Here is a 16,251-nt window from a genome sequence, read left to right on the forward strand (position 1 = left end):
TTTTATATAACAATTTTCTTTTTGATGAAAATGATTTAATATAATTTTATATTTGCTTATATTAGGCATTCCACGTGAGATTTTCATTAAAAAAAGTATTTTTGACTTGAACATTTTTCTTAAAAATCTTCATGAAAAATAAGAAAATAGTGTATTTATTTTTTTATTTGATAAAAATTATTTAAGTTGATTTTTTAAAGTTTAACGTCGTCAGAAGCAGACTACTTTTTAAATGCTTTTTTTCTGTCCTGCTGCAGATAAAAAATATATATAAAATTTGAGGGGCTGATAGTAAAAATGGTTTAAAATAACATTGGGAGCAAAAGTGGGATAAGTGACTTGGGAGCAAAAACGGGTTAAAATGATTCGTTTAATTTATTGATAAATTCATTATATTATCGATTAAAAAATATTAACAATAGGAAAAAATGCATATTTTATTATAATTAATATTTTTTAATCGATAATATAATGAATTTATCAATAAATTACACGAATCATTTTAACCCGTTTTTGCTCCCAAGTCACTTATCCCACTTTTGCTCCCAATGTTATTTTAAACCATTTTTACTATCAGCCCCTCATTTGTTGGATATTTCTTCAATATTTTAAATATGAAGTAAGAAATAACGTAACTACTGCGGAAGCATCTAAAAAATTGAAATTAAGTCTACAAAGTGACTTTTCTCAAAACCGAAGTGATTGATTTTTGAGTTTTTTTAAAATTTATTCTCTGAAAAATAAGGATTTTTTCCCCTTTTATACAAAAGTGGTAATTTTTGCAATTAAAATACTATTTACAGTTTTTTAAAAATACTCATATTCAAATGTATAACCTTTTCCTTTTATCATTACAATTTGTTTATATTCTATTTTCAGAAATACATCTGGTAAATCTTTGCAATTTAAAAAATTAAAAATAGACCACTTCGTTTTTAAGATAAGTAACTTTTCAGATTTAATTTCAATTTTTAAGATGCTTCTGCAGTAGTTATGTTATTTTTTTTACTTCATATTTAAAATATTGAAGAAAAATACAACAAATTTCATATATGTATATTATTTTTTATCTATTAACAGAATCGACAGAGATAAACGCATTTCAAAAGTACTCTGCTTCTGACGACTTTAAACTTTAAAATATCATAGCTTCCATAATTTTTATCAAAGAAAAAAATAAAAACGTATTTTATTATTTTTCATGTGAAGATTTTGAAGAAAATGTTCAAGTCAAAAAAAAACTTTTTTTTAATGAAAATCTTACGTGGAATGCCCCGTATATTAGTAATATTATTTAATTCTTATTGTTATTAAAGGTATTTAGTTTAAAAATGGCACACTCACACCTCGGTGGTTTCCTGCCTGCCTGCAGTAGTTGTCATGGCAACGTGTAGGAGTAAGAGAGAGAGAGAGAGAGAAAATTTGAATTTACTATCTCTCTCTTACTCCTGCACTTTGCGGCAACTTTTGATAAAGTATATAGGCCTAAGCAGAATAAGAGTACGGTCACAGGACTTTTGGAAAAACCATTCTAGTCTTTCTCTCTCCTATTACAGACGCATAAGTTTGTCTCACTCTGCATTTTCCGTCTTTGGGAAATGTAAGAAAATGCAGAGTGAGACAATCTTATGCCTCTGTCTTAGGAGAGAGAAAGACAATAATGGTTTTTCCAAAAGTCGTGTGACCGTACCTTAATAGCTTCGCGAAAGACGTTCGCTAACGTGAAACATGAGTTAGAAAAGGACAGAGCTATATTCGTATCCTTTTCTATCTCATGCATCTCGTTCGCGACTCATTGTGTGTTGGTCTTATACTTGGGAAGTATGCAGTGTCCTTTTTTTTCACACGGAAAAACAAGGGCACTATATACTTCCCGAGTATACACTTTATCAAAAGTAAGCTAAAAATCCCATTTCGGAAACGGCCATTAGCACTAGCACTTGGTTTTTGCACCTATTCTGGAACCACCTTCATGGAGGCTCTACAATAGGTGTAAAGGCCAAGTTAAGGTGCTTTTATACCTCCAGTATTTTGGTCAAGCAATCGGCTGGATAGAATTTTCACGAAGAATCACTGAATTTGATTGGCTCTAACAAAATTCAATTTTCACGGTGAAAAAGTAATATTTGTCAGAGCCAATCAAATTCAGTGATACTACCGTGAACATCTAATCCAGCCGATTGGGATCAGAAATCACGCGAAACTGACCCACCCCTGAGCCTTCTTGTGACAACCATCTTGGTTTTTTATCTCTTTCTTTTGTATATGTTAGAGAAACACGGAATGAAAACATGGCCACCACAACAAGGCTCTCACCAGATGGCGTATCGCAGTATTTCAGATCCCAATTGCTCGATCAAAATACTGGAGGTATAAAAGCACCTTAACTTGGAAACCATGTTAGAAAATTGTTTTCTTGGCGGGATGATTTAAATATCTATTATTGAAAGATATAATGTTGTAGAATATGAAAAAACATAAGTTATTGAATAAAATATTGTGAAAAACATTTGTGATAAAGTTAATTTAATTTGCTATTAATAATAAATTAATCCATGAAATGAACAGTGTGCTAACAAATGTGCTGCTTTTCCTTTTCTGTTCTTTTCTAACGCACGTGTTGCCATGAAAACACGTGTGTTAGAAAAGGACGTTTGTTTGTCATTTTTGCACTTATGGTGTAGTTACAACGTTATAAGTCGTTGATGCACATATATGAAAAAGAAAGTTGTTGTAGAAGTAGCTTGACACCGTACGAATTCCAGTACTATAGTTACCCATACCTGTTTATAGGGCTACTCCTCACATTTTAAAAATTTGAAGCCGTTTGTTTACGTGTAACGACTTTTATACATCCGGATAATGGAGTAATACTTAAAAGAGTGAACAATATATTTTAAATTAATAAACAATATAGGGGTGACTAAAATATTTCTTTGTATTTGCAAGGAGTAAAATTAGAAAAAATGAAATCCGCGTAAGTACACAGGGAAAATATTACTTTTATGTCACTTAACCTTTAAAAATGCTATATGACAGTTAATGAAATATAAGCAAATATGAGTATTTCGTTTAAAAAAAGTTCGGAAAGCCAGAATTTTATTACTATTTACTTTTTCTTTGCTTTATCATACTCTTTAATTTTCTTTTCATAATTTTAACAATTCTTTAGATATAATTTTATTTTAACTTGATGTATATCATAAGTGTCAGTTTATTTATTTTTTTTTAAACATTTTTAGACATTAAAACAATGTTCTATTTTTTAATTTTAATTTTTTAATCATTATTAATGTAAAGTAATTTTCTATTTTAGAGATTTAACATGTAAATTTTTTTATATAATAATTGTGAATAATATTCGGTGATAAAGTTCTAAATGTTTATGATCAAGTATTTAAAACAAAAAATTTTTTATTTAAAAAATTATTGTCAAATAAAAATTTGAAAAAGTTTTTTAGGCAAAAATTGTGTATCGAAAATAATTTATTATTTTTAAAAATATAAAAAAAATGAAATTTCTTTGGTTCGTATTTTTAAAACTAAAATGAATGTTTTAGGCGCTCTAAACCACCGACATCGGCTCGAAAGCCAATCAGTCGAACCCGGTTCAACAACAATAACAACATGCAATGCAAAGATCCTGTGCAAGTTTATTGTCGTTTGCGTCCAATGCAATTTCCAACAGACATATCTTGCATGAAAGCCATTTCAGAATCAACAATAGTAATTACTCCTCCAGAGTCAGCGACAAACTTTCGCTCGACAACTTGCAAAGAAATACAAACAACCTTTACCCGTGTCTTTCATTCCGATGTACCTCAGCGAGAAGTCTTTAATATAGTTGCCCTTCCTCTTGTCGAAAATCTAATTCAAGGCAGAAATAGTTTACTCTTTACGTACGGAGTTACTGGAAGCGGGAAGACTTACACAATGACAGGAGAACCACAAGAAAGTGGAATAATGCCTCGATCTTTGGATGTTATTTTCAATAGTATTGCTAATTATCAGGCAAAAAAATTCGTTTTTAAACCTGACAAACTCAACGGATTTGACGTACAAAGCGAAACTGATGCCATGCTGGACAGGCAAAATGAACTGCACGCGGGATTGACGACTCCACGAAATGGGAAGATTAAAACGTTGGTATCTTGATTGATAACATTTTTATATTCTCCTTTCATTAATTTTTTTTCTTTAAAAAATATCTTAAGAGAAAAAAGGTAAAGAAAATATAATTTCATGAACTTAATCCATTTATTAAAATATTTCAGACGTAAAGCCGATAGTGATAGTGACAGTAATCCAATGATTTTTCGATCCGCTGAAGAATCTCAAATAATACAGGTGGATCCTGATAACGTTTACTCGGTTTTCGTTACATATGTGGAAATTTACAATAATAGCGTATACGATCTATTGGAAGAAGATGAAGTTAGAGCAAAGTAAGTATACCTAACTTATATTTCTAATTTAAACATTTTTGAATACATTTTATCTGAAATTGTCAAGACAATCGAAATATTAAAAAATGAATTGTATTTTTAAAATGCTAGAACTCTACAAAGTAAAATCGTCCGAGAAGATGGCAATAAAAACATGTATGTTCATGCTGTGACTGAAGTTGAAGTAAAAAGTACAGAAGAAGCTTTCGAAGTTTTTCAAAGGGGACAACGAAGGCGGCGAGTCGCTCACACCGCACTTAATGCCGAGTCAAGCAGATCTCACAGTGTCTTCACTATTAGACTTGTGCAGGTAATATTCCTTATTGAAAGCAAAAATTCTCAAATTAATTTGAAATTCACCATCTTTTACTCTGAATAAATCCAAACAGTTGATCTAAATTCAATTATAATTGTTAATTAATTTCTGTCTCTAAGGCTCCTTTGGATTGTGAAGGCGAGCAAGCGATTCAAGACAAGCGCGTTGTTTGTATAAGTCAGTTGTCATTAGTAGATTTAGCTGGAAGTGAGCGAACGAATCGCACAAAAAATACAGGACAACGTTTACGAGAAGCAGGTTTGTCAATAATAATTTGTTCATTTAAAATTCTAGAATAAATTTCCATCACAATAGTCAACTCATGTTTTCTTTCAGGAAACATTAATAATTCCCTGATGACTCTAAGATCATGTTTAGAGATTTTACGAGAAAATCAGACACAAAGTACAAGTAAAATGGTACCATATCGTGATTCAAAACTGACGCACCTTTTTAAAAATTACTTTGATGGAGAAGGGCAAGTCAGAATGATAGTGTGTGTTAGTCCAAGAGCAGACGATTATGACGAGACAATAGTAAGAATTGTTACATTTTTTTTTTAAAAAATTCAAATATCCTACGAATTTCGACAACTAATTTATTTTTTATCTACTTACAGCAAGTGATGAAGTTTGCGGAAATAACTCAGGAAGTTCAAGTTGCAAGAGCGCAAGTTACGAAATTTGATTTAGGCTTTACACCTGGCAGACGCCAAGCAAATAAAGTAACTATTCTTGCATTAAAACTTATTTTCAAGGATTTGTCTTTATTTAATTCTATTTATAAAATAAGTATTCATTATACTTATGTATGAATTTAAAAGTTGAATATTCTTTTTAGTTATTTAAAGAAGCGCGCAGTCGGTTAGAGAAGGAAGGAAAAGCAGAAGCAGCTGATTTGGAAGTTGACTTAGGTCTTGTTTACAGGTTTGTTTCTCGAAAGTTGTATTTTTAACAAAATATTGTTACATTATAATTCTGTTAATTTCATTAATTTCTTTTTTGCTTTTTTTTAATAGTCTTGGAGGTTCTTTCCCGGAATTGGAAGTTAATAATCCTCATAATGATCAAATTATCACAGGCTTAATGCACTTTCTGGAGCAGAGAATTAATAAGCGAAATATACTTCGTGCAGATCTTCAACAAAAACGTAAATCTTTATTTATTTAATATATATCTATTAACTAAATGGAATTATTTTTTCGATTTTGAAAGATGATAACACTTCATATCATCAGGCAACTTTAATAAAACAAAATTTTACACACATTATCATAAAAAACCGAAAAAGTAATTAAAAAAATGTAACTGTTTATTAGTCTTTTTTCAATATGTTATTTATTATGTATTTACAACATATAAATTAACCAATTGATGTAATTTAGCAATATTTATTTTGTTTTCGTTTTTAGAAACTGACTTCAGGAAACTTCTGTTATCAATGGAACAAGAAAATATGAGTTTAAAAGTGGATAACGCGTCTATAAAAGCCTCTCATGCACAGCAAAAGAAAAAGGTATTTCTATAAATGAATACCCGGATCAAATAACTCGACCGACGCTCGGACGCACGCTCTAATGGTAGTCGGGTAGCAGTAAGCCGCCCACAGGCTGTCACTGCTACTTGACTGGTAATAGAGCGTTCGTCCGAGCGTCGGTCGACTTATTTGATCCGGGTATTCAAATATTAAAACTAGACAATAGTTTTGAATTATTCTAAAATTTACGAATTATTGTCTTTAGGTTTCTGCTCTGGAAGGACATTTGTGTAAAACAGAAACGCAGATTGATAGTTTACTTCGTAAATTGAACAACGCCAATGATACGATTAGAGGTTTACAACAGGAGGTAAGATTTTCATTTTTTGTAATAAAAAATAATTAAATAAAGAACTATAAGCTTTTTAATTACTATTGTTTTCAAGATAATTAATTAATTCGAGATTATTTTTCGCAGTTGAGAGACAGAGATATGGCGCTTAATCAACGAATCATTGATAAACAGAGAGTAAAACAAAAATACAACACGAAATTTCAGCAAGAGAAGGATCATATGACTAGAGAACTAGAAATAAAGTTACGAGCACAGCGCGAGCATCTTCAAGTGAGTTGAATATTCAAAATAAATAATTAAATAATATTAAATATTTAGTAAAAACAGAAAGATTTCTTTTAAGAAGTACTCAAATTTATTAAACGTTTGTTCATAGAATCAAATGAAAGAAAAAGAAGATAAATTACGACTTGTGACGAAAATTTTAGTTGACGATAATGGATTGAGTTCAGCCAGAAGTGAACAAAAAGATATAATTCCAGTTCTCCCAAGTGAAGCAGGAGATGTTTTATCTATAAAAACTCCCGGTGGAAAAGACGTTCGATCAAGAAGAGTACGTGATGAAACTTAATATGAATTTATTAATTTTTCTTCCTCGTAAAGGAAACTTTATAGTGATAACGACAAAAGACATAATTCCTTGATTCAAAAGGAATAGATTAATTTTTAACTACATTTCATTTTTTTTCTCTGAGAGAACGCATAGTTTCTTGCTTAATTATATTTTTATTAAAATAATATGTTTCTGTAATTTCTTGATAGGATAAATATCCAGTTGCAAATCCAAGATATCGAAGATCTCAGAGTGCAGACAGGTGGGTGGATCACCGACCTGGAGCTTTAGTTCCTGTCGACACGGTTCTTCAGCCTCTAATGCGGAGAAGAAGAAGTATAACAAAACTAACGAGTCCTAAAGAAATAACAGAAGGCGCCTCTAAATATTGTCTTATCGCTCAAAATCATGATTCTGAAGGAGAACTTGAAACTAAGCTCTACAAAGTATGTATTTTTTCTTGAAATACTTTTAGGGTTTTTAAATTTAAATACAATTATTGAAATCATAGACGAAATTTTTTTAATTCAATGTGAAATTTCCTTCTTTAGGGGGACATTGTTCCAACAAGTGGTGGAGGAGCTCAAGTAGTTTTCAACGATGTTGAATGTCTAAAGCAAATGTCTCCAACGGGCAACAGGAAACGCAGTGTACCTCCAACGTCTTCTCAGACAAATACTCAATCTAATTCCGAACAGTGCTTTACTATTGAGTCTAATTCTAAGAAACCACGGGTGTAAACTTATTTATTAACCAGCTTTAGTACTGATGAATTTCTCAACGATTTGTTCAATCGTTTTTTAAAATTTTTTATATTTTTTTAATCAAGTCAAGAAGAATAGGATCTTAACTTCCGCAAGGAAAGTCGATATTAATTAACTCTAGAAAATATTTAATTATAAATTTTTCTTAAATTAAGGAAAAAGTAAAAACTAAATAAATTCACTTTGATGAATTAAAAAGACCATTTTGTTGAGCGCATTTTCACTTTAATTAAAATAAAAACCATACAATTATAATACACTGCTATTGACAAGTGATATTTCTTTTTCGCTTCGAGTTTATTCAATACATTGGCAACATAGAAAATCATACAAAGTATTTGAATCGAGACTAGACGAGTACCTTTCATAGGTAAAACTAATAATTATCAATTGTAGTACAATTGCTTTTGATTAATCGAAAAATGTGATTAATAATCAAGTGCCGCTGGCATTTCTGGAACCAGCAGAAAAGTTCGCTTTTCAAAAGATTGTTATTGGCAAAACCAGTCTCTCATTGAGCTTTTTTTAACCGGACAGAATTCACAATTCTAAAACACTCGCTAAATATTTTAGCAAGCAATATCTACCTCTTTCTCCTAATTTACGCTTTCCAGATAAAAATAACAGTTATCCTTAAAAAAAATAGGAAAGCAAAAAATTTTTCCAAAGAATTATAACTCGAAAACCCCTTTCAAATATTTCATTTTTTTCTTACAATTATTCACCGAAATTTTTTACTTATTTAAAGCCATGCTTTCTGTTTGAGATATGCGAGTACTTGACATTCGATCATTTCATTCTTTTTAAAGCAAATTTAAAAAATTCGGAGAATAATTCGACAAAACAATCCAAATATAATTTTTTTTAAAAAGAGATGTTGTGTTTGATTCAGTTTTTAATAAGATTTACAAGTAGTCTTTCTGAAAGCACTACAAATACACAACATCAATAAATTCATTCATTTAAAACTATGTTGGAACCCACTAGAATAGTTTTCTAGTTTCATCGCTATTCCAAGTGTTTTGTGTTTAAAAGTGAAATGTTCCATTTCGAAGAACTTGTTTAGTTTTGAACGTATTAGTTTTTAAAGAGCGTTTGATTTCGTCGACAGAATTGTTTTGCAGTGTTAATTTGAATAAAGTTTTTTTTTGTTTTTGGGAGAAGTGATTTTGACTAGTATTGGGTCTCGAAGAAAGTGTCGTGAATTATTTAGAATCGGGCAGACCGAAAAAAGTTGTAATCTGCCTAATTGCTATATATTTTCCAGTCTTGCCAAATATCATTCTATAGTGACTACGAAACGAACTGGACGTAGAACTGCGTTGTTTCCTATACGTCAAGAGTCTCTGATATTAAAAACACGAAATTTATTTATTCTATTGCTTTGCTCATAAATTCTATGAATCGTTTTCCATACTGTTCAGGATCACAGGTAGAAATTCCATCAACATTTGCGCCATATTTGACAGTTTTAGCAGCTTTCGCTGCCTGCTTACGGACACCATAATGAGTCAAGACATCAATTATAGCAAGGAAATATATTTCTTTCGTAGGTGCACCTGCAAATTTTCATAGAAAGAAATTACATTGAAACTTGTTTTGTGAAATAAATGGCAAAATAATATAACATTTTAATTTACTTGCCTTCTTTACTTGGAATGGCATAAATATCTAGTTCTGGGATTATTGCATCTTCATACTGCAAGCTTGTTTCACGCATAAGGGCCGCGTGAGGAGATTCTGGGGGTGTCGCCATTCCTATAATACCACCCCAGCCCCATAAGCGACTAAAAGCGAAATAAAAATAAGAATATTATCTGCATTTTAAATAAGTTGATTCATTTACTTACTCTCCGACAGCGTTACCCCGAGAGTCTAATCCACTGCCAGATTCACTGTCGTCCTCGTCGTCATGATTATCCTCATCTTCCTCCCTTTCAGCCCGTTCTCGATTTTCTTGTTCAGCTCGTACACAATCGTGTAATCCAAGAAGTAAGGAATAGTCCATTAAATGTAATCGCGTTAAGAACTGCAATTAAAACATTGAAAAACAAAATTTATTATCTCAATTTTATTGTTTTTTAATTGTGCTATCAAGTAATTAAACTTTTATCCTACATCCACATCAGCGGTTAATGTTTCTATGAGTTTCTCTTTCGCCTCCTCGCCAATGTAAATTTTCATTCCTTCTTTTACAAAATCATTATCTTTGTATGTAGGAAGATCTTTCTCCTTCTCCTTGTCAGAAGCTTCCCTATCTACAGTAGATCCTTTCAAATCAAATTTTTTGTGGGTGGTCAGATGATTTGAAAAAACGTTTCTGATCGCAACAACATAATGTTCCACCCCATCAACAGTAAGTCGATACATTCCAAGATACTGTGGTAAAAGTGTTTTTCCATGTCGCTCCACTATGTACTGCAATCATGTTTTCAAGTACATTTCAATTTTTAAGGTTTATTTTAAAAAGTATTTATTTTTAAAAGAAACTGAAGAAAACGTAAAATAATGTAACATCATTAATAAGTGATAATTCTCACTGGATGATAGTGCTTCAAAAAGGAGTGCATCCTTTCGACCTCTTCACTCGTGAGTGTTTTGATAATGAACAATTTGTCATACGACTGGTAGAATTTGGCGCCACTTTTCCCTGAAGAATCATCCAGAGTAGGTTGAGATCTAAAATGAAAATACAATTTTACTTCCCTTTGCTCTATTACTCTCAAAATTTATTATCCTTTATAAAAAATGTCAGTAATAAAAACAGCAATGGCGAACAATCACTTCCTAAAATACATACATACTACCAATGAAAGCACATTGAAATCCAAGTGTCAAAAATGGCATACACAACACAGAATAAAAAATTATATTAAAAAGGAAATACAACACTGACAAACTTTTAATATGTATATGAAATAAGTTAAAAACAAAATTATCGAGTAAATTCAAATAAAAAAAAATTCATTTAGGTACATCTGTTTTTAAACACATTTTTTGGAATATTTCCAGTCTTTTTGAAATTAATATACAACATATACCTATATGTATTGTATATTTTTTTTATTTAAAAAAAATCAGTTTTTTTTCTAAACAAACGAAAAAGGAGAATTTAAAATGACAAAAGTATCATTTGAAATTTTTCAAGTGTTAGTTGAATAAAAAGGAGTGTGAATTGTAAAAGACCAAAGTTGTCGACAAACTGTTTTGTTTTTTTATAATATAGAAAAATGGTACAATTGAGGAGCCAGGAGAAACAACTCGCCGAGCGCTCGGCTGGACGCTCTAAAGCCAGTCAAACGACCCAACATGTTCGAAAAATTGAAATTCGAAATTTTGATATTTAAAATATATTACCCTGTTTTATATAAAAAGGCCCATATCTTTTTTTCCTTTGACTTTTTTTCATAGGACAAAAACCTTGGATATTAAATACAAAAAACTGAAAAAAATTTTTTCACGAATTTCATTAAATTTTTAAACTTAAATCGTCGTATCTTTGACAAATGTTAATGAAATCACTTGTCATTTCGTATACACACTTATTAGGGTACATAGAAGACGATAGCATAATAAAAAATTAAAGAATTATTTATTTTTTAATAATAATTAATTATAAATAGTGAACAGTCGGTAATCGCGTTTTCTAACCTTTTTCCATAAAAAGTCTGTGGGGAACTTTAAAATTTTTAAAACTTCCAGTGAGACATTTGTTTATCATAATATAAGGAAGTTTTCTGGTAATTTTCAAATCGATTCATTTATAAGTTTTAAAAATATAAGTGTTTTTCCAAAAAGTGGCAACGCGCTAGCGAGACGCCACGCGGAAAGAATCATTTACAGTCGCTTGAAAGAAATTTATAAATATAATTTATAAATATATATAATATATAAATATATTTTCTCATAATGAATAAGTTTAAACGACACGTAAAATGAAAAATGAACAGTTAAAAACGTTTGTTTACATTTAAGGTCAGCTCAAGGACAACACAACAATTATGCTATCGTCTTCTATGTACCCTAATAAGTGTGTATACGAAATGACAAGTGATTTCATTAACATTTGTCAAAGATACGACGATTTAAGTTTAAAAATTTAATGAAATTCGTGAAAAAATTTTTTTCAGTTTTTTGTATTTAATATCCAAGGTTTTTGTCCTATGAAAAAAAGTCAAAGGAAAAAAAGATGGGCCTTTTTATATAAAACAGGGTAATATATTTTAAATATCAAAATTTCGAATTTCAATTTTTCGAACATGTTGGGTCGTTTGACTGGCTTTAGAGCGTCCAGCCGAGCGCTCGGCGAGTTGTTTCTCCCGGATCCTTAATTATTGTGTTAGCCACAAACGACACGCACAGACTTGAGAAAATCAAATCTATCTAACCTCAGTCGCTTTGGCTTAAAACTGTAGGTTCGATGCTGCTTATTTGAAACTGGAATTTGAGAAATAGTAGGAGGGGATATTGTTATCGAAGGAACAGTGGCAGAACGTTGTACCAAATGATGATTCCTTCCAGAAGTAGCCATTAAATTTGAACGCCTTTTTGCTCTTGAAGGATTAAATGCTCGACATCTATTGGCAAAATTCTCGTATTACGGATACCCATCCCAATTACTTTTTTTTTCTTTAATTAATTCGGTGCGAGTTAAGATTTTCTAATTCCAATTTGCGATTTCTTCTATACTTCCCAATCCTACGAATAAGCATTCATTTACACTAGCACAACAATAATATATGAAGCAAAAGCATCTGCAACATTAGTTTTTTTTCTTTTCTTTTCTTTTCTTTCCTTTTCTTATTTTATTCGGCTCAGTTCGATTTTTGTACTAGCATAAATAAACACCGCAAAACTAATATTTTTTGTCCACTATCATTTCTTAAAACATCATGCAAGCAATTTGTGCATTCAAATAAAAACATCGAGAATTTCATTCCCTTAAATCTATCATAGAAAAAGAAAAGTGCATACTTCAGGTACCTGCATTAGTTTCTGATAAAATTTAATACTGTAGATTGCAACAATTTTTACTTGTTAAAAATTAAGTTAAATTAATTTTTTTTTTTTTAAATATATTTAATTTTCAGAATTAACTTTTGACAGAGACTTACGCAGGTGAAATTATCTTCAAAATGTAATTAAAAATATATGAAATAGATATATAAAACTTCTATAAAGAGAAGTTATCCAATTAAATTTGATAAAAATCGGATCTTGTCTATACATATACATATAATATATTATATTATATTAAACAATGTTAAATTAAAATTACCTGGTCATTGATTCTTTGTAATCCAAGTCATCGATGCCGAATCTTTCACGTAAATTTCGAAAAACCAGAGGACAATATTCTTTTATTTTGAAATGTGAAGGCATATTTTCCCTAGAAAAGAATTAAAAAACTTTCATTATAATTGTAATTAAATAATATTCATCTTTTTGAATGGATTGCATTTTCTCGAGAATGAGGAAATGATTATTGTTTTTATTTAGTTAGACCACCACAAACAGATGCCAAAAAGACCTTCATTGATTCTATTATTAAAAACAGTGACCGTCCATCAATCCTGATTTATATTTAGAATATCAACTACAATACTTTATTTCTTTTATTTGAAATAAATGATTTTCAGTTTCTTGTTTTTTCGTAAACCAACAAATAAATTTTTTTCGCAATTACAATTAATTACAATTTTATTTAATTGGAATATGCATTTCCTATGAAATACGAGTTTAGGGCAGCTTCATTGTTGGACTCTGTTCAATTATTTACTGTGCAGCAGAAGAAAAATAAATTCACTTTAAATAAGGAGAGACTTGTTAGTAAATGACATACTGACTCACTTATTAAAGAGGTGGTTATCAACTTTTAATTTACTGTACGCTCTGAAGTCATCTGGCAACAGCATCACTGGTATGTTGACATGACTGAGTTCATTTATCTGCAACAAAAAATAATTCCAGTATAGATATACAGTAAAGATTACAAGTAATAAATATAACATTTTATCGTTTTAAAAGTTATCAAATTTGTCAAATTTTCATAATGTTCTTCATAAATTTACTTATATACACACTATTTTTATAAAAACTTTTAATTTAGGAAATTAAAAACTAGGAAAAAAACCCATGTATATTTTATAAACATTTAACGATTTATCAAAAATTGCTAAAAACTTTATTCTCTAAATTGTATTTAAATAGCTTAATTATTCAATAATAACTTAAAATGTAACTTTAGATCTATAAAATATTTACGAATAATCCCAATAATAAAGTTTTACTAAAACTATTCTATTTTTTCCTGAAAGACACAATTTAAAAGTCAATAAAAGTATTAAAAAAAATTAGTAAAAATTTTCAGAAAAATATCACAATATGCTCAAAATTGGTAAAGTTAAAAAATTTATATTTTTTTCAATTTTGGCAATGAAAAAAGATGATAACCATTCCAAATAGTTAAAAACAAATTAATATGTATTTCTACTTTTATAATGCTATTTATTATAATGAAATAAATGATGCGAATTTAAATTTGAAAATATGATATAAAAAAGAGATATTCTCGATATGTGACAAAAGTAAGTTTGGATAATTTTGGATTTTTTTAGTTTAGAAAGATTTAAAAAGACGAAACAACTACGATCAGTTCAATATTAACAGTCATGAATGTGTCATAGAAAAGTATAGGACTATTTATGAACATTAAAATTTGAAGTTATGATAATAATGAAAAAATTGATTTTACTTAAACATGTTCCTATTAAATCTCCATTTTTAATATACAAAATTATATTATTATAATTCTAGATTTATTGTATACAAATCTAAAATAATTAAGGCAATAAACTTTTTGCAAAACATTGAATAAGTATGCCAGCTTATACCTATAAGTAAAAACAAGAATTGGCAATTAGAAATATAAATGAGATGTCAGCATATTTATGTCCACTAAAGTATTTATATAGTTGTGCCTAATAATGAAAATTGTTGAAGAAAAAAATGTATGAAGTAAATACTTGTTTATTTTAAGCCATTTTTAATAGAGAGAAGATGTCTTTATAATTTTGTGGCCTATTGGCTTATATTTACTTAATTACATCAAAATTGGACGCGTTTCGACACAGTATTCTGTATCCTCATCAGAAAAAACAAAGAAAATTAAAGAGACATCTTCTCTCTATTGTTGAAGAAAGTTAAATTACCTAATAAATAAAATAGGCTGTTTTCAATGAACGTGTTAAAAATTTAAACTTGTTAAATCTTTAATAAATATTCTACATATTAAAAAACATTTGATTTTTTAACAAAAAAAATAATTATTCAATTATTGGCATTGTCAAAAAATTTGCAATTTAAATAAATTAAGTTTATCTACCTGTAAAATTTCAAACAAATGTATAAAATTTTAAAAACACAGTATACTTTTTTTGATAAATATATATATATAATTAACATTCAAATAATCAGTATAAGTATATGATTCTAACAAGAGATAACAATATCGTTAAGAGATAAATTTTCACATACATTTGACACTCTAATATTCATGTCCATTTTACATGACAACATAAGGAAAGAATATAGTGATTAATTATGCACTATATTGTGGTGTACGAGGAAAATTATTACTTCCAATCTAAAACGATCACGAATCTCTGGACTGCAATATTTTTTCCCCTCCCACTGGAAACTGGCACAAAATTGAAAAGTGGAAAAAAAATTCAATTTCCTTATCTTGATTAAACGGACTGGAAGATGTAACAATAATATTTGCCTCACCGTGTGATTGACACCCCACATGAAAACGCTGAGAAGCGGCTCATTTGCACGAAAAAGTTTAACCTTCTGATGCTTAACGCGAAAATGTTTCTTTTTGAGCTTACTCAATCCGCTAGACAGCGGCGCACTAGACATTCTTGCTACTTTTTAACGATCGATCAACAATTCGCAATTTACTTTTCCACGGACGATTTTAACTGTCGCGTGCCTCACTTTACTCGAGTCTCATTGCGAAAAAGAAAAATGTCTTGCATGTAACGATATGCAAATTGGCGGGCAGGAAATATTCCAAGAGAAAATTTGGAAGATGATTATCCACCCTCGCACAACCACAGTTTGTCAGTGACTGAAAGCCCTTTAAAAATGGCGATAATCAACGATCTGAAGTTTCTTCGCGTCAACAATTCTTCGCGGGTATTTTAAAAACAATAATGTGGAAAATTTATTTTTTCTATATTTAATAATGCAATATGTTATATATATTTTTATCCCTTGAAAAATAAAAAATGTTGTTTGATTTTTTAAAAAATAAAATTTATAAACTAGCATGTAAT

The 16,251-nt window shown here is 29.6% G+C and overlaps 2 protein-coding genes across 4 annotated transcripts; one reads left to right on the top strand and one right to left on the bottom strand.

Annotated features, from left to right (window-relative positions):
* Positions 1-2,776: 2,776 nt before the first annotated feature.
* Positions 2,777-8,112, top strand: LOC127290404 (kinesin-like protein KIF23). The gene is made up of 15 exons (XM_051318932.1): positions 2,777-2,977; positions 3,561-4,142; positions 4,275-4,445; positions 4,557-4,755; positions 4,881-5,019; positions 5,098-5,297; positions 5,381-5,485; positions 5,602-5,687; positions 5,780-5,910; positions 6,173-6,276; positions 6,503-6,607; positions 6,716-6,862; positions 6,969-7,145; positions 7,355-7,591; positions 7,697-8,112. The coding sequence occupies exons 1-15, from the start codon at positions 2,967-2,969 to the stop codon at positions 7,883-7,885; spliced, it is 2,583 nt and encodes an 860-aa protein (XP_051174889.1). The 5' UTR covers positions 2,777-2,966; the 3' UTR covers positions 7,886-8,112.
* LOC127290407 (phosphatidylinositol 5-phosphate 4-kinase type-2 alpha) lies at positions 8,113-16,054 on the bottom strand. 3 transcript variants are annotated; one of them, XM_051318937.1, is made up of 9 exons: positions 15,698-16,054; positions 13,760-13,857; positions 13,188-13,298; positions 12,298-12,486; positions 10,450-10,588; positions 10,028-10,327; positions 9,760-9,938; positions 9,554-9,696; positions 8,113-9,468 (listed from the first exon to the last, which is right to left on the bottom strand). In XM_051318937.1, exons 1-9 carry the CDS (start codon positions 15,830-15,832, stop codon positions 9,281-9,283), a joined length of 1,482 nt encoding a protein of 493 aa, XP_051174894.1. In that variant the 5' UTR covers positions 15,833-16,054; the 3' UTR covers positions 8,113-9,280. The 3 variants fall into 3 exon arrangements, with proteins under 3 accessions (XP_051174894.1, XP_051174895.1, XP_051174896.1); XM_051318938.1 differs by lacking the exon at positions 15,698-16,054 and adding an exon at positions 15,446-15,610; XM_051318939.1 differs by lacking the exon at positions 12,298-12,486 and having other exon boundaries at positions 15,698-16,053.
* Positions 16,055-16,251: the final 197 nt, after the last annotated feature.

This window comes from Leptopilina boulardi, unplaced genomic scaffold (assembly GCF_019393585.1).
Source record: "Leptopilina boulardi isolate dan_hultmark-lab unplaced genomic scaffold, ZJU_Lbou_2.1 LbouV2_64, whole genome shotgun sequence".
In the NCBI taxonomy this organism is placed as follows: Eukaryota; Metazoa; Arthropoda; class Insecta; order Hymenoptera; family Figitidae; genus Leptopilina; species Leptopilina boulardi.